This window comes from Dipteris shenzhenensis, chromosome 15 (genome assembly GCF_047967505.1).
Source record: "Dipteris shenzhenensis isolate YYH24624 ecotype China chromosome 15, Dip_SZ_1.0, whole genome shotgun sequence".
Taxonomy (NCBI): domain Eukaryota; kingdom Viridiplantae; phylum Streptophyta; class Polypodiopsida; order Gleicheniales; family Dipteridaceae; genus Dipteris; species Dipteris shenzhenensis.
This window is the reverse complement of record NC_141610.1, coordinates 41,513,404-41,532,728: the sequence shown is the minus strand read 5'-3', so window position 1 is coordinate 41,532,728 and position 19,325 is coordinate 41,513,404. Positions and strand designations below refer to the sequence as shown.

General features: G+C 44.3%; 1 protein-coding gene across 1 annotated transcript in view; it reads left to right on the top strand.

Annotated features, from left to right (window-relative positions):
* The window catches only part of LOC147893823 ((S)-coclaurine N-methyltransferase-like), a 58,205-nt gene extending 42,990 nt beyond the window's left edge, over positions 1-15,215 (top strand). Inside the window, exons 5-8 of the mRNA XM_087385605.1 lie at positions 2,666-2,776; positions 13,703-13,786; positions 14,412-14,470; positions 14,586-15,215. Of these exons, the coding sequence (XP_087241731.1) occupies positions 2,666-2,776; positions 13,703-13,786; positions 14,412-14,470; positions 14,586-14,775 (444 nt within the window). The 3' untranslated portion in view covers positions 14,776-15,215. The remainder of the gene's footprint in view (positions 1-2,665; positions 2,777-13,702; positions 13,787-14,411; positions 14,471-14,585) is intronic.
* Positions 15,216-19,325: the final 4,110 nt, after the last annotated feature.

The window sequence follows — 19,325 nt, the reverse complement described above, 5'->3', positions numbered from 1 at the left end:
CAGGCATTGCTTCACGAGGCATCCTATGCAAAGCCATATGACCAAATTTTCTGCATGCACATCCTTTTGTGCATCTTTCACCAATTTCCTCTGCTTGTGACAGCCTAACATTGGCTGGTGGAAAGGCTTTACAAGTTTTAGTAATATGTCTTACTTGCATGAAAGGCATGCAGGAAAGGCACCAATATTAACCTAGCTACTCTTGTGCTGTTGGAAACGCTATATAAGCTAGAGTGGTAAAATAAGTAAACCTTGTAACACGTCTTGCTTGCACAAAAGGCATGCAGGAAAGGCACCAATATCACCCTAGCTACTTGTGGTTTGTACGGAGTACAAATGATTGAAAGATAGAGAGCTACCTAAATATTATAAAATTGAATAAAGGAATGGATCTCCTCCCATCTTTCCCTATGGCACATGCATTACATTGTGTGATATTACACCTCCTTTTCAATGTCAAAATCCATTTGGACCTATTTGAAAGCATTTGGCCTTGTATCCCATGACCTTGGCTACATCGAGAACGAAAGAAAAGAAAGAAAGAAAGAATTATAGATATCTTCTGAAGGCCAAAGAACCGATAAGACCAAGGAAAGAAAACTGAATACAACATGAACTTACACCTTCCCATGGGGGAATTGGAAGTGTCTAGCTCACCTCCCGGGAAGTACTAATGATGAGATGAAATGAAAACTGGGATTAACATCAACATGGAGAGGATGGACATTGGAGTGTCAACTTTGTAATCATCTTGTTTCTATGCTCCTTTTCTACTGGTATAGAGAAAGGAGGACCTGATATCTTCAAGCATCCTTTACTTGAAGCGGCAAGGCAAGAGGAAAAATTATGGTAGAGAACTATCACATCATGACTAATATAATCGTGCTTCATGCAATAGGAGCTAGAGTTTGAGTAGATTGCAAGGCTTCCTCATGTTCGGCTGTACCCCTTGCTGAGTGCTAACTTGTCTCTAGAGTTTGACTACAGAAAATGCTATCATCCAATGCCCTTTGTCATAGTTGTAGCCACATACCTTTGTCCAAATACCTTTGTGCCAAGTTGCAAGATTTTTATATGCATTAATAGGAGTCTCAATGTTAATTGCATACCTCCTCACACAACACATATGGCTGTAATTCTCCTTGTTATTCATTTTAGGCAGTGTCTAATGTTTGAGTTTCCAACATTTAAAGAAAAAGCAACTGTGCAGAATTACGCTTCCAAGATAGTACTAGTTTGGGGCTAATATGCATTTTACAAAATCCATTGGGTTGGGATAGCAAATGATGCTTGTTTCCATCCCTCTTCTTTTATAAACTTGTTCCTTTAGCTCCTTTTTGGATGATCCCATGTTTATAAGTGCCACTCTCCTTTTGTAACGGCTGCATATCTTGAATGTGATTTCATGAATGGTGCCATGATGCCTCAATATCCATTTTTAATCTACGTTTCAAGAGGCATATAAATATGTGGCCTTAATAAAAATGTGTCTCTAATGTGGCTAGCTAGGAAAGGTGTGATTGTACAGTGGATGGGAAAAAATGGAATGACTCTTGTTTTTCCTGATTTCTAGTGGGGTCTTGTTGTGTGGCATGGGTCTTTACCTTAAATCGTCGATTTGCAGGCTGGTTCATGGGTTTAATTTGCAAGGCTGGTTCATGAGTTTCACAAGTAGAACTATCCTATATATCATCTAGTGAGGATGTGCCTAGCTTTGCTTTCTTAGTTGTGCAAGGCCAATGTATTTGTTGGTGCCATGGAACCAGCTTGCCTAATATAAGGCTCACAATGATTAGAGTCTAATTTAGGATATCACAAATCTGCAGCCAAAGGAATCTAAATGAATGATCATTTAATATAGATGTGTTTTGCCCTAACTATTTACTATACAAACTCATGCATTTATGCTTTTGTTCAGGGTTACTGAAAATTAACAGATGGTATTAGAGTATGGTTTCCTCCTAGAAACGCCTAATATGTGGGTATTGTCACACTTGTTTTCTTGCAATTGTGACCTTTAATGCAGCATATTGCATGCCACGGTTTATTCATTTCCAGTACGTTTTAAGAAGCCCTAAAGGTAATTCGTAGATATCAATGGAAATCTTGCTGCAAATAGTAAAGTTAATGGGAGATCTAGAAACCGAAACAGGCTGATACAGGAGGTTGGTTTCTATTATTTAGTAGACATGCAATCCTGAGTATACTGGGGAAACGATTTTAGCTGCAAAAGGTGAATGATGGATTGTATATTTTGGTTGTCCCTTAAATATTACTGGTTCTCTCAAAGTAGGCTATTAAAGAATTCATCGCTCTCTCTCTCTCTGTCTCTCTCTGAATCCTTACATGCTCTAAACTTCCCTCTGTTTCTTTCTGGCTCAAGAGAAAAATCTCCAATCTATGCAATATTGTGGAATGTTCTGTTTCATGGGATTTTTTGTGTGAAAGCATTGCGATTCTTTGATAGCTATGTATGCAAAACAACTCATGGGCGGCATGGTGTGACAATGGAAGGTGGTGAGGGAGCATCAATGGAGGAGATTAGTATGCATAAAAAAGAAAGCATGATTTGTCGTGTTTTTTACTTTGATAACTTATGCTAAATGTACAAGAAAGAAAAGGAGGATGGCCTTATTTTAAAAGAGAGTGTGTTTTGTTGTTTCAGCACATGAAGAATTATGAACAACTTTTTCACAAAATTTCTTCTTGGATGAATTCAGAGAGCTTATTATTCATTCACATCTTTTGCCACAAAGTCTTTGCTTACCATTTTGAGGTGAGCCCTTAAGTTCTGTTAATTTTGTAAAAGGGTATTGTTGATTTATGATTTCTTAACTAACATATCAAGCTCAAAATTACGACGACTATTGGCAGGACATATGCCATTTGATGTATACTTAATGCTCTGCAGATACAGCAAACCGGACCACGCCTAATATTAGTCAACCAATGGAAATTGTCAATAATTTTCACGATGCCTTTAATTGCATGACACAAAACAGGTTTTTTATGCGGACGTTGCAAGATATTTGATCAAATAGCTTGCTGCCAGTCGAATATTCCCCTCATTTTTCGCTATTGTTTATGTGGTCTTCCTTTATGACCTTTGATTGTATTCTCCCAATCTTTTTGGATGTAACATGCTATCCACCTGAAGCCCCTTTATAACGGTTCCTTCGAAAATCCTTGCATCTGTGATCAACTATTGTAGTGTCCCAAGTGATCATGGGCATAGTGTTTGCTATTTTATCACGGCATTGCTCAAACAGTAAAGGAACTTTTAAATCCTCGCTTCCACAATTCTCTGGAAAACCTCCAATCCACACATTAAGTGCAAGTTTCTCGCCCACTTTCTCCTCCTTAGACGCTAAGTCCTCATGTTTATTGAGTTTTGATTTGACCTCATGTTCAAAGAAAGGAACCTTGTATTAATGCTTGAAAGATTTCATATAAGACAGCAGCCCCGAAGGTGCTGAGTATGGAAAAAACCAGAAAAGGCTGAAAGAAAAAAAGTGGACAGCAAGTTGCCAACTGGTTTGTTGCAGCCATTACCCATTTGAAAGGGAAAATAGGCACACATAGCGATGCATTTCGTCAAAGGATTGCCTTCTATAGATCGAGGATGGGACATCATCTATGTTGTGGTGGATAGGTGACAAAACAAGCCCATTTCATACCCACTAAGACCCAATATTCAGCTTCAAAGTTTGCTTGGTAGTTCATTGACCAGGTATTTAAGCATCATGGATCCCCTCAGGAAGTTGTCAATGATAGAAATGCAAAATTTATGGGTCATTTTGGGTAGGAATTATTTACAACATTGGGAACTTTACTCACTCTAGCATTGCATACCATCCTGAGATTGATGGTCAGTCTGAAATGGTGAACAAATGGGTAGAGGAATACTCGAGGCATTTCTGTCAATGACACCCAGAGGTTGTGGGATAAGTGGCTTGCACTTGCTGAATTTTTCTACAACATCACCAAGCATCTCTCTATTGGCATGATCCCATTTGAGGCAATGTATGGGTGCAAAGTGGAAATGCCTTCCTCAATTGCAGACGTGGCTATGAAAAATTAGCAAGCACGAAATGACTTGGAGAGGATGGAAGCTGTTCTACAATTGGCTAAAAAGTATATGCAAGATGCCCACGACGTAGGAGATACTTGTTAGAAATCGACCAACAGAGAGTACGCACAACAAAAGACTGATAGAATAGCCCAGGAGCTCACATAGTGTGGTGTGGGGTGAGTGGAATCACAAACTCTTAACTTAATGCGCATCAGATAGATGTGCAGACTCATCAATAGACAATGAACTAGTTAGATATAGAAACCACCAAAATAATATATTTCCATCCAAAGCTATGGACACAATACAAAAGAGATAGATCCAGAGTCCCACCAATGGTGTGGTCCTCTGATCTTACCACAAGGAGCTCACAGAGTGTGGTGTGGGGTAAGTGGAATCACAAACTCTTAACTTAATGTGCATCAGATAGATGTGCAGACTCATCAATAGACAATGAACTAGCCAGATATAAAAACCACCAAAATAATATATTTCCGTCGAAAGCTGTGGACACAATACCAAAGAGATAGATCCACAATCCCACCAATGGTGTGGTTCTTTGATCTTACCACAAGGTACTTCTCCTATCTGCCGGTTATCTTTGGACTCGAGCCTGCAGCCCTTCAAGCTTAGTCTGCAGATCTTCCTGCTCTCTTGGTCCTCCAGGAATAGGCTCCAAGAGTAGGTCTTCTGCTGCTCCTTGCTGCTTGTCTTTTGCTGCTCTAGTGAATGAGATATGATGGCCTGGAGGCCCTCCTTTTATAGGCCCAGGGCCTGCTTGTAAAAACCGACCAGCCTTGCCCATTCTGGCCGACCAGACTGGCCGACCAGTCTGTGGCTGATCCAGCCCTTAAGGGCTCTTAAACCGGGGCCCTTTGGCCCACTCTTCTAGGGCCTTGGCCCTCCAATCAAGGCATGGGCCGAGCCCTATATAAGGCATGCCACTGCCCATTAGCAGCCCCCTTTGCTGCTCCAGTTGGACTTCATGTGGCTGACCCAACTTGCTGGTCTGCCCTGCCCTTCTGCGCCATCTTCTCTGCCATGTAGGTGCCTCTAGCTTGCTCATGCCGCCACATGTGCGCCTCTTTTGCAGGCCCATGGCCTGCCCTTTGCCGGCGCCTTTTGGCCTGCCATGATGCTCCTTTGTCAGCCTGCTTGTGCTGCCCACATGGCAGCCTGTTTGCTGCCCATGTGGCAGCCCCTTTGGCTGTCTTGACCTTGTGAGGTGCTGCCCCTGTGGCAGCCCTCTCTTTCCTTTTATCTTGGGCACATGCCCTAGGTCTTCCTCCCCCACGCTCTCCCGTGGACGTTAATATATCTTTCTTTCTTTCTTTCTCCTCATATGGGGGGTTATAGATGGGGATGTGACCTTTCCAACACCCCCTCTCACCGACACATCTTGGCCCAATGCCAACACGTCGATGACGATGCTCCAATAACTCCTTGGTCGTACTTGTCTTGAACATTTCGATGTCGAAGTCTTTTCCTGGCTTTTCATCCAATGGCTCCTGCTCCTCCGGGTCTGGTTTCGCTTGCGCACACCATCCTGGTATCTCAGGTAGCACCTCCTTGCACCACCACCTTCAGTCACATTTCCACCTTCGAACTCGAGCAATCCAGACACCACGATCTTCCAGTTGTCCCGCTCATAATAAGTGAACAACCTGGAGTCTTCCAAGAACCATGCTCTGAGGATGTGTTTCAACCCGTCCTTCCCTTGGCAAGGTGTGTAACAAATGAATATCTCCAGATAATCTCTACCATCAACTCTCATTGAGCTCTCAAGCAGGTACTCTTTTGGCTTCAGTACACCTTGTCCATCATCTTCTAGCAATTTGTGTCCGAGATTTGAAGAAGCACCCACACTTCCCCTCCTGCCTTCAAAGAAGGCCAATTCCTTCCAATCACGCATTACCTGAGACAAATGAAGAGCAGAGTCTCTCCACAGCATGCTATAAAGGCTCAAATTAAGAACATCAAGTACATACCTGACCGTCGTACTGCCTGTGTGCTTGCTCTGACAGCAAACCATGCACCTCATCGAGGGACATGCCAATAGCTTGTGTAATCCTGTACTATCCCCTTCTGAAGTACAGCATCCCTCTGAACATGAAAACACAGGGCACTCCATGGAATCCATCCTCGTGTCAGTATCAAGAGCCACGCACCTGGAAGATAATAGGCACTCCATGCTGTCCTTTACCTCCACAAAGGCATCTGACTCCTCGTCGACCCACATCTCAATGTCAGACATCATCACTGTGGTTTCTAGGTCATCATATCTAACCTCAGTAACACACAGAGATGTCACCAAGAACAACTCTTCGATTACTACATTTGCTTTGGCTTTTGTGTCACCCTCTGAAGTTGAGTTGGACTCCTTCCTTTTGTTTTTCTGATCCGCCTTCTTCTTTCTACAGTTCTTCGCAAAATGACCTGGCGTGTCACAATAGAAGCACTTCTTCTGTTTCCTCTTGGAAGTGTCCTCGTCATCAGATTGTCCTTCTCGACTTGCCACCGTTAGGCTTGCCCTTCCCTTTGCCAGCGTAATCCTTCGCCAACAGCACCTTGTCACCTTTGTTATTATTGTAGATCTTCTCTGTAGCTTCTTCCTATAGTAGTAATGGGCCCAACTCCTCAAAAGTCAGAGGTTTGGTCATGTGTCTTGCTCTCATAGTCGTAACAAAGCTTTTGAAACTCCGAGGCAGCCTCCTCAGTACCATCAAGGCCAAATGGCATGAGTGCACCTTCTGACCAACTGATGCCAGTTGATCCCTTGACCTTCGTCAAGTGGTCATGTACCGAATCTCCCTCATCCATATCCAAGTTGTAGAGCTAATGCTAGAGAAGCAAGATCCGGGATGTGTTGTCTGTCTCGTATAGATACTTTAGAATGGGGTCCATGCCTCTCTGACGTGTCGGCCATTTGGATGTGAGGAAGCATAGAATCCGCTGTAGTCCCTATGATCAATGCCAAGGCATGGGCATCTCTGTCTTCCCAAGCTTCGAGCTCCTCTCCATTTTTACAAGCATGAGTATCTTTCCCTCGTTCACCATGTCCTCCAGCTTTGCCTCCACTCCCGTTGTCAATTTCCATAGCTTCCGAGCCACTAAATGACTCTGGATCTTCACCTTCTAGATTGAGCAATTTGACCATCTAGTTTCCCACATTCTCCAAAGTTAGGGATGGTGAAAGAAAGAAATCTGGGGGAGGAGGAAGGGAGAGCAGGGGCTGAAGAGATCGACATCTCTCCTGATAAACCACACAGCAAAGTCGAATAAACTCAACCTTCAGTAGACCAAAACTCTGATTGAACCTAGAGTCACCCTCCTTCTCGCAAGGGCGTTGTCCTCTAGTTGTGGAAGTCGATTCCCAAGAGCTTCTGAATCAAGATCGTCCTTCAGCAAGGTCCCTGCCTTCAGGCTCCCATACTTGTGAGCCTCCTACTTGGGCTCTGATACCATGTTAGAAATTGACCAACAAAGGGTACGCACAGCGAAAGAATGATAGAATAGCCTAGGAGCTCACACAGTGTGGTGTGGGATGAGTGGAATCACAAACTTCTTGACTTAATGTGCATCAGATAGATGTGCAGACTCATCAATAGACAATGAGCCAGCCAGATATAGAAACCAACAAAATAATATATTTCCATCCAAAGCTATGGACACAATACAAAAGAGATATATCCAGAGTCCCACCAATGGTGTGGTCATTTGTTCTTACCACAAGGTACTTATCCCATCTGCTGGCTATCTCTAGACTCGAGCCCGTGTGCTCCACCTCGAGCGTTTGTAGACTTTTTGTCTAGAATGGTTCTCTCTACCTTCCTGCCTGTACTCAGCCTAGGTATGCAGCCCTTCAAGCTTAGTCTGCAGATCTTCCTGCTCTCTTGGTCCTCCAGGAATAGGCTCCAACAGTAGGTCTTCTGCTGCTCCTTGCTGCTTGTCTTTCGCTGTTCTAGAGAATGAGATATGATGGCTTGGAGGCCCTCCTTTTCTAGGCCCAGGGCCTGCTTGCAAAAACCGACCAGCCTTACCCATTCTGGCCGACCAGACTGGCCGACCAGTCTGTGGCTGATCCAGCCCTTTAAGGGCTCTCAAACCGGGGCCCTTTGGCCCACTCTTCTAGGGCCTTGGTCCTTCAATCAAGGCAAGGGCCGAGCCCTATATAAGGCATGCCACTGCCCACTAGCAGCCCCCTTTGCTGCTCCACCTGGACCCCATGTGGCCGACCCAACCTGCTGGTCTGCCCCGCCCTTCTGCGGCATCTTTTCTGCCATGTAGGCACCTCCAGCCTGTTCATGCCACCATGTGTGCGCCTCTTTTGCAGGCCCATGGCCTGCCCTTTGCGGGCGCCTTTTGGCCTGCTATGATGCTCCTCTGTCAGCCTGCTTGTGCTGCCCACATGGCAGCCTGTTTGCTGCCCATGTGGCAGCCCCTTTGGCTGTCCTAACCTTGTGAGGTTCTGCCCGTGGCAGCCCCCTCTTTCCTTTTTTCTTGGGCACATGCCCTAGGTCTCCCTCCCCCACGGTCTCCTCATATGGGGGCTTATAGATGGGGAGGTGACCTTTCCATCAATACTTGGTTTTCAAGGAAGAAGATTATGTGCAATTACGTCTCCACAAAAATTGTTGTGTCATGGAATGGTAATACCAACACAAAGCTTGCTCATCGGTATTATGGCCCTTAATAGATCATCCGCCACCACAAGATTGGGGAGGTAGAGACCGAGCATCTCCAAGATCCACAATGTGTTTCACATCTTTGCTGAAACCACATGTAGGCCAGTATGTGCACATACTTCTAGAGCTGCCACCTATGGATGAGGAGGGTCATATCCTTTCTATCCCCGAGCACATTGCGGGTTTCACAAATTGCGTACTTTGCAATAGGGTATACATTGAGCACCTCATCAGATGGAAAGGACTTCTAGCGAATGAACAATCATGGCAGCCAGAGAGCATTATCTAGGTGTACCCCTATCTTTGAACATGCCGATCCACATCACTTTGTTGTCTCATCACCCTTGTGTGACAGCTGGTACATGTAATTTTGAGGGCAAATTTTTATGGGAAGGGATGGCTGTAATGAAGGAGCTAAGTTAGAAGCACTCTAATGGGAGTTAGAGGGAAATGTGGAGTGACTATATAAGTCCACATCCTCCACTCATGCAGCACTTTTGATGTGACATCTAATCCATCTACTCTCCCTTCTCCTTGCTCCTGCTTTGTGTGTGTGTGTGTGTGTGTGTCTCTCTCTCTCTCTCTCTCTCTCTCTCTCTCTCTCTCTCTCACCGCGAGCATCTACTTCGATCATGGAGACAGGAGCATACCTCGCTGATAGACTCTTCTCAGAGCTCGACTGAGTTCTTTTGGCCAGACCATGTGGGCTCCCACACCACGTGGCCCCGCCATGATCGTGACACGGAGCCAATGACAGGACAGCTCAGACAGAGGGTTGATGCAGAGATTACACTTGGGGATATTTCTTCTCTGTTGAGAGTTAGGGCTCCACCGACAAGGGTCACTGTAGCCCTTATTAGACGTAGCGCTACGACCAAGAGACGACATAGGACCACGTCCGCGGCGGATAGCTGCCAGGACTCTATCTCTGACTATGTATCACTCATCACTTATCATTCTGACATGCCTATGTAGTACTTAGCACTTATCATTTGCATTTTGCATCGGAGTGGATGCTCGTTTAGTAGCTCCACCCACACAGCTTGTTTGTATCAGGATTTTTCACAATCTCATAGATCCATTGGTCTTTCGAAGACTTTAATAAACTTTCTTTCTTTCTTTCTCCCCCCCCTTCCCCCCCCCCCCCCCCCCCCCCCCCTACCCCATCTCCCTTCTTCTCTCCCCCCCTTCCTCTAATCAGCCTCTACCCCCTTTTCCATAGTAGAGACTTGCTGCTTGGCGTGTCTTCACTGTGAACGTGTGGGCTAGTTTGAGCGGGGGATCATTTTTTTGAGGTTCAAACAACGCATTTGACCTGTGAGATTGAAAGAAACCTGATGGAGCTACTAAACGAGCATCATCACCCATGCTAAGTGCTAAGTACTACCATAGTCATAGCATGATGATGATGATCGTCATCATCATATCAAATCTAGTATCAACTTCTGGCAGATACAACAAATACGTGAATGGGGGTCCCAAAAAAAGTGTGGGATATCATGGCGGGTCCGGTGATGCTGAAAGAAACCTGATGGGTATGTGAGATTGACAATAAGTTGAAAGGGTGGAGCTACTAAACGAGCATCATCACCCATGCTAAGTGCTAAGTACTACCATAGTCATAGCATGATGATGATGATGATGATCATCATCATCATATCAAATCTAGTATCAACTTCTGGCAGATACAACAAATACATGAATGGGGGTCCCAAAAAAAGTGTGGGATATCATGGCGGGTCCGGTGATGTGTGGGGACATACTATCATGAAGCCAAAGATAGAGCGTTGGTGGCTATCTGTGAATGTGGTCCATCGTGGCCTTCTGGCGATGGCTCTGCGTCTGACAAGGGCCACGGCAACCCTTGTCTGTTGTGCCTCGGTTGTGAACATGGATTGGATGTCACCAAGCATGATATATGTGTGTCCTCTATCGAGTGTGTCGTGTCACAAGCTTTAGACCCGTGGTGTGATGGTTTGTGTGATCTGACTGGAAGAACTCCGTAATCATACTCTGAGATGAGTCTAATTGTGTGCCCTGCTCCTATCTTTGTAATCTGAGTAGACGATCTGAGTAGACGCTGTCTGTGCTTAATTGCCTCATGGATGAAGGCGTTTAGGCATCCCTGTGGAGAGGAATCTAGAGAGGGACCCGAAACCATCCCTAAAGAGACATTGATAGCGGCCTCGGATCTCATAGTATACAGGGCACTTGAAGGAAAAGTGATCCTCTGACTTAATATTCTATTGATCACACAAGATGCAAATGCGACTCTCCCTGGGTAACCCCTCCGCTCGTCCACTCTCAATGCAGAGTTAGTGTAATGAAACACGGAATTGTACAATAGAGATCCTTAGTGAATGTGGAAGGTGGATCTAGATATACCCTGGTGGATCAATGAAGCCGTCCTCAAAGATGCAGAAGCAGTGATCCCTGTAGTAGAGGATGAGTTTCACTGGGAGCTCACTTGGTGCCAACAAGGTTCTGAATGTGTATAGGTGTAGAAGGTCCTCTTGGATGACTTGGCTGACCTTGTGATATTAGCTTCAATGCTATACTGAAAGGGGGATAATATCATCATGTGGAGCCTCAATCTCTCAAACCACTTCCATGTGTATGCATGCGAGTATCTCTGATCACCCTTAGCTACGTTCGTTTGTTGGGACATGGTTTCTTCCAGGTTGTTTTTTATTCTCCAGAGGCTGTGAGCACCCTGCTCAAAGCCAACCCCTTGCAGTTGGGTTACAGGTGATGGAACACGAAGGAAGGATCAACAATGAAGAGAATAGAGAGTTTATTCAAGAGTGGAGAGGCCCTAATAAAGACAACTGATACAATGCATGTGCCCTAAAGGAGAGCACCTCCAGATTCACAAATCACTCCACTGATCTCTCAATCAAGCCCATGAATCTCTCAATTACACCTAATAGAACCTTCTACCACCTAACCTGGTCACACTAACCAACACACAACCTCACACAAACCTTGTACACCTTGGTACACCCCACAAATTGATGACCTCGACCCAAGCAGTAGTCCATGGGAAACTTCATGGCTTGCCCACCTCTAGTGACAACACTCATGATCCCAACCTGGAACTCACTCTAGTTGCATCAGCAGTAGACTCATTTGGGCATCCTCAACCCCACATGATCTCACTTTGACTTTGGTCTCTTGGTTTACAATTGGAAGACTGGACAATGACTATGCGTGCGAAATTCCCATGGGTCTAACAAGGTAAAACTCACATAAGACTAACAATCATTTGAGGGGGACATCCCATGGCAAATTACCCTTATTAACCACTCACAAAAATCCTAAGTTTAAGAGATGCAGCCTTACCCCATGCTTGGATGGATACAGATGATAGGCCCATAGTGTGTTCATAGTGGATGAGGGCTTTTTTGAGGACATGTATTCCTCTTCAGGTCATTTCTTTTTTGGGAGCATAGGAGGATGCCTTGGTCTTTGATGTACAGTCATGTAGTAGGCTGTCTATTAATTCAGATGATATTCTTTTGGGCATGCCTTTCTCGGGTTCATGAATGTTGTGGCTCTATGGAGGAGTCCCCATAAAGTATCTTCAGTGGGACCCCGGAAGCGGGAATGGATTGTTGCAGGGAACCAAGAGAAGAGTCTCCCTTTTTTTGGACACACAGTCAGTAATGCTAGGAGATTCTAGGTCAGTTGTAGAGGTTGGAAACCTTCCAGAGCCCCTCATTGGGAGAGTTATCAGGTTTCCACTTATTTGCAAAGAGTCTTTTGGAGGCGGCTCTGGACATCCCGAAGAAATAGAAATATCACTTTATTTTTTTGGCTTTCTATTCATGGAGAGATTGCAGTGAACAGGTGGAGGTCCAGGTTTGGGGCAGACTCCACTTGTCCTAAGTGCTCGTCTGCGGAGGAGTCGGTTCATCATTGCTTATGGGACTGCAGGCATGCGAGAGTCATATGGATAGGGTCTGCTAGGATCCTCTTTACTCTCGTTTCTTCATGACTTGGGGATGAGTGGCTTGGCTCTCTTTGTCAGGACCTCAGATCTTCTATGAGTGGTAGGATGCTTCTTGGGCTATTTCGATTCGACGACACCTAGTCGTGCCTTGCTCTCTAGAGGATGTGCCTATCTCCCACTACAGACCAGTACACGCTGATGTCGATCCTGCTTAGGAGATACTGGCTAGTATTACTGCTTGGGAGATTTGGAGGGCCAGATGAACAAAGGCCTAAGATGGATCACATGTCCACCCTTTTCACAACCTGGCTAGTATTTGGGCTGATACCATTCACACAATGATGGCCAGTTGGGCGAGCATGCAGGGGTTCTCTCAGGCAGCCTCTGCCAAGAGGGATATTTTTACTTACGGAATGGAGGGGCTCCCCCTTTTTTTCAGAGACTACAGTAGGGTTAACGTGGCATTTTCAGCCTCAACCTTGGTTTCTTTCCAGCTCATTCTGAGTTATTTTTAACTCTTCTAGAGTGTTTTTTATCCTCATGCCCAGCATGATGTACGCTTCAAGCTTGCTCATGGGTTTGCCCAGCATGATGTACGCTTCAAGCTTGCTCACGGGTTTTTCTTTCATACTTAACAGAAATCTTCTTCATGAAAAAAAAAAGAGTATGTGTTGATACCTCTGCATGAGCTTACACTGTGATCTACACCCGCCTTCCTTGATGATGTGTATGGTAGTCCTATGCATGATGGTGTTTATGGCGGTTGTTACTGTGTGGATGACTGTCGTGAGGTTAAAACCACAGTGTTCTTTACAAGATGAATTTGGGGATGTTCTTGACTTCATCTTGATTAATGTCTCTAGAAATAATCCCTGCTACCTGAAAATTAACACATCCTCAAGCTACCTCAAAGCAAGGGATTTACATTTTGGCTAAAGGTTTACGTGCATGCTGAGAAGGAAAAGCTGAAGTATTTTTTTCTTCTTTGGATAGGATACAGGAGAGGATGATTGGATGGCAAGATATTTTTTTACAGGAGGCACGATGCCAGCAGATAACTTGCTTCTCTATTTTCAGGTAGGTATAGATTGCACATTTGCAGTTTGTTCTTTCATATGTGGCATGGCTTTATGGTGGAAAAACTAACCAAAGCTTGATAGCTAGGGGTATTCAGCTATCTGTGACATGTTCAAGCAAATGATAAGGACATGTCTGTCTTGTAATTTCCACATCAGAACTGTATATCCTACCAAGATGGCATTGAAAGGTTACATTGGAAGGACATCCCTTCTCTTGGGAGTGTTACTTGTTTCCCCATCATAACATCATTTGAGTTGCAGCTCAAGGGCGGTCCTCCGCAAAAAAGTCTCTCTCTCTCTCTCTCTCTCTCTCTCTATACACACACACACACACACATTTCTCTAAAGGGTCTAATTTTTGTGATCCCTGGGTGGGAAAAGGGTCCAAAAAAGTAGATTATAGCCTAAAAGGCAATATATAGCCAGAGAAAAACCTATGCTCAAAAGAGCCAGAAAAATCACAGAAACTTGGAGACCAAGACAGCATTTGTATTTCAGGTTCTGGCATTCCAATGCGTCAATAGAATCTTTCTCTAATTAAAATTTTAAATCTTCTTTCTCGACTTTGTTGGTTTCAACAGAGACTTATTGTGCTACATTTGGTATTTTGTAAAACATAACAGGAGGAAGTATCTATTCTTGATCATTGGCTTGTTAATGGATGGCATTACTTGCAGACAAGGTACCATGGGCACCTCACACGATGAACATACGGAAGATTAGCATGGAATCATGTCACTGATTTGTGTTGTATTGTATTTCAATGTTTCTAAATAGTTTCATGACCTCTTGTGTAGTGAGGAGTGGCTGAAGAACATGGATCGTAATGCAAAGGCTATAAAGTCAGTGTTTGAGAAGACGTATGGCAATGCAGCCAATAAATGGTGGGTGTACTGGCGGACCTTTTTCATTGCAGTTGCAGAACTCTTTGGATACAATAATGGGGAAGAGTGGATGGTTTCCCACTATCTGTTCAAGAAGAAATGAGGCATAGACCAGTGGTTTGATTGTTCTAACAAGGCTCACATGGAAGTCATGGTTCACAAGTCTGTCTCTAATGGCAGATGTTAAAGTACCTTGCAGAAATTTCTTGATTACTAATATTGCGGAAGGAGACCAATATTTTCAACACTTGGCCTCAAACGACTCAATATCTCAGCCTGCTGCCCTTGGATTCCTTTGGTGTTAACTGAAGGAGATCTAAAAGCTCATTGAATTTAACTTGCGTAGATGCATACCATTGGTTGACATTTGATAAGGGCTTGCTAATTTCACATGGCACCATATAAAACTGAAATATTTAAAGAGTGCCTAGAGAACATTGACATTGACAACCCAAGTCACGCAACTTATCAGTTATTGTCGCATAGCTTGCTGGCTTGGTCCATGTTGGAAATCAACTTAGGAGCTCCATTCTCAGGACTCCATGTCTATTGGCTTGATGTTTTGGGAAATGCTTGGGTTGTGGATAATATTGGAGGCACTTCCCTTGTGGGTCTTGTATGAGCGTAGTAGAGGAAGCAGAAAGTCCCTCTTTTGCTCTCAATAGAGCCCTCTCTTGGGATTCTTATAATCACTAAATGTGATTGGGAGGCCAATACTAGGGTGATTAACCTAGGGTGTCATGTAGAGCCTTTTGATCTCCATCTTGAATTAGATCCTCTATCTCATCTTATCTATGGTATCTAGTGATAACCAAGAGAGCTATCATTGCCAAAGCTATTGGATGGCCTCTTACAGGTGATCCAGATCTATCCAATTTGAAGAACCTCTTGTGCCATAGGGTGATCGAGATTTGCCCAATTTGAAGAACTTGTGGCTGGAGATCATAAGAATCCGTTCACACCCTTCACCTAAATATAGCTTTCAAGAGAAAAATGAGGTTTTTTTATGAAAGTGAGACCTAAGCCTTGAGACACTTGAAATACAAATGCACAATGAGAGAGAGAGAGAGAGAGAGAGAGAGAGAGAGAGAGATTAATGTCCTTGGGAGGCCTCACGGGCATACGGGACAAAGTACACCCAAAGAAATAACTTATACAAGCCTCAATGGGTTGAAGCAAAGGGCGTGCTAGGGACCTTGTTGAGTACTATGCTAAGCTAAAGAGCTAAAATGCTAAAAAGCTCAAACCGAAAGCTCAAATGCAAACTGAAAGTTGAGACTTAAAAGCTGTAACTTGGCATTGTGGTGGCTCTGCGATGGGCTGTGAAGTTATATCGGATTTGTGCCTGTCAATGTGGTCTCCTCGATGTCTGGATCTGATGGGCTATCTCAAGAGTGACGCCTCGTCTCTGGTGGTCTCCTTTGAGGAGAGTTGAGAAATGTCCGACTTCGATCGCTTGTGCTCGTCACTCTCCGTGTCATGTGTGGTCTCTGGTCATTCTCCCTCGTGTGGGAGTGTCGTGTTGGCTCTCTCCGCTGATCCATACTGCCCTTGTATCAACTAGCTCCTCTTCCTCCACCCCACTGTTTCCTGGAGCTGACTCAAATATATAGAAGTCTACGACATGTCGGTGCGCTCGGTTTACCTCAGTTCTAGTGGTGCAGGCACCTTCTGTTGCTCTCGCAATAGAGTCTCGATGTCATCGCATCTCAATCAGATAGAGTCCAATGCAAACCTGGTCATGGAAGTAGATCAATTGTGAGAGCAGGCCAAAGTCATGCCTCTCTAGAAAGAAGCAGTGGTATCGCCCTCGGATCTCAAAGTAGGCTGGGCAGACACACAGAAAATGTTCCTCTGTCGCATAGTCTACAGATCTGCTGCTATGTGGATATACCTACAACTCTCCTTGCCTCAATCCTAAGCTGATGGGACTAGACCTGCATCTATCCAATGGCAATCCTCAGCGGATGTGAGACTCCTCTATCCTCGAGATACTTGGGGTTGATGATGAGTCCATCCTCTAGTACTCTCAAGAGGAGGTCGTGATAGAATTGGATCTTGGTGGGGAACTTCTAGTGCACCCCTCAAGTCTGAGACATATGGAGTTAGAGGAGATCATATGGTTAATCTCATCTCGTGGAATCGACTCGAGCTATGCATCCATCTTGTATTGACAGGGAGGAAGTAAGTTCATCAGAATACCGTGACCAACAAACCATGTGCATATGCGTGCATACCATACAATATCAACCTTGCTCTCTGATAACCGTTCTCTGATAACCGTCTAGATTCTCCAGTAGAGTAAGGTGTAAGCTTTATGAATGAATTTTACTATCTAAAAAATGGCATTAACTTGGAGAGGTGTCATGGAAAACTCTTCCTCTGCCATCTAATGGGGGAGTGAGGGCTTACTCCGAATCATCCTAGACCCCATAGTCACTTGTAGCAGCTCAAATCTCCTCCACTCTGTCGTCGTCGAGAGATGACTCCCCAAAAGGTGTTGCATACATGGCAGTTGGCCTCACTGGGGTGTTGAAGATCCAGATCTTCGTTGTTGATCCTGAAAGTGCACCTAGAAGCAACCTCTTGAGTCGGGTCGAAGGTCATCGCGAAAATTGGCTTTGTGAAGACTGTACTCAAGTATTTGTAGGATTGTACTAGTTTCGCGATTGCGCGAGGTGTATTCTTCCCAAGGTTAACTGTCAAGTCTCTCTCTCTATAGAACACCTTTAGGGCCTCCAGATGTCTCTATAGTCCTTCTACTGAAGATGATATGAGGACTACGGCATTCGTCTAAAGTAGTATCTGTATCATTAGGTCAGTTAGTAGTGATCCCTCGCCTCCTAGGTGGTCTATAAAGGATGTGATCTCATCAATGTAAAGCCCGAAGAGAATTGATCAAAGGAGGCTCCTTGCTTCATTCCGATCGTGCTCTCAACCCAATCCAATAGGTGTCCTGGGGCACGAACTCTCCCTCTGACGGACTCGTATAGGCTCATGACGCCCCAAATTATAATCTCTGGAATTTGCATCTCTTGTAAAACATCCTAATCATGTGGGATCGTGGGACAGTGTCGACGGCCTTTTGAAAGTCTACAAAGCAAGCGTAGACTTTCTGGCATCTCAATCTCCTCAATGACAGCCCTTGGGGTGAAGATGTGGTTAGGGTGGAGTGCTGTCTCTGAAATCTTGCCTGCCCATGAGCCCGTTGCCCATGAGCCTCTGTGGCTATTGATCTCCCTCTCTAAGACTGATCCATAAATCTTGGCTAGAGTGTAGTTCTGAGTGCCCATGGGGTCGCGTTCTTGAGAGAGAGAGAGAGAGAGAGAGAGAGAGAGAGAGAGAGAGAGAGAGAGAGAGAGAGCCTTGGAATTTTCTCCCTTGTCTACTAAATCCCACTTTCACGAGGGGCTAGACTTTTGCCCACCATGATTATTAAATATGCTAAGAGTCAATAAAAATAGATGGTAAAGCTTGTATAGTAATAGTGGAAGTATGCCATGTGCACAATCTAATGCCCAAAGATGGCTACGGGACAACCAACATGATTGTGAAAATGGACTTTTATTGCCAAGGGAGAAAATGAACATAGCCATTGAATTTACGCAAAAAGAAAAATGAGAGACAGAGAGAGAAAGAAAGATCTACTAACCTCATGGGTCTATGAGGCAAAGTACAACCTCCAAAAAGTGATTGACTACATCTGGAAAACCAGAGAGTCAAGGGAGTGCACAAGGCTCGGCTCCTCTCGAATTATTATAGGGCATAACTACATTCTAGTACTATCATAAGGTGACCTTTATAACATCAGTTTTAGACAGAGATTTTTTGGGCTTAGATTTGAAATCCTTAATCAATGCTTGCCCATCTCAATAAACCACCCATTTACTTGATTTGCGTGCTTCCTTTACTTTCGGGAGTTCACTATTTCTTTGTTTGAGCTGAGTCGGCGTTAGCTCTTCAGATATCCAAATCTTTGTGCCCTTAAACTTATGTGTTTGTCTTAGGATCTTAACTCTTGTTGCCCTCCCTCTGAAGTAGACTTGTGCTTGAGTGCCAGTTTGACAGATATTGCTTATATCGTTCTCGTCCCATTGAACTTGCGTTATTTCCTTCTTAAGGCATATAATTATATCGTCTATGTCTTTCTCGTCTTTATCATCAAGACATCCATATTTCAAACCCCCAACACGTAAGATCGTCCTATTATTCATCCTAGATTCTTGCTCTCACTTCCTCTTTGTTCAATTTGCTATTGACATTAGCAATCATCTCTTGCTTCATAGATTTCACTTGAATGGTGACCATGTCTTGCACTTTAGAAACCAATTGCAGTGTTAGTGGAGATGCATTACATTTTTGTATTGCCTCATGGATGACGTCTTGCTTTCCATTACCCTCCATATCATGAACCCTCCTCTCTCTCTCTCTCTATATATATATATATATATATATAGAGAGAGAGAGAGAGAGAGAGAGAGAGAGAGAGAGAGAGAGAGAGAGAGTGGAGGAATTAACGCAACTTGGTCTTTATTTTATTTTGTTGAATATTAAAATCTAGTCCCACATAGCGATTAAACCTTGTTCCTCGATCATCAGGTTTAGTAAAGCACGTACGAAAATCGTGGCCAATGCCTTTGTTGGAGTAGAGTT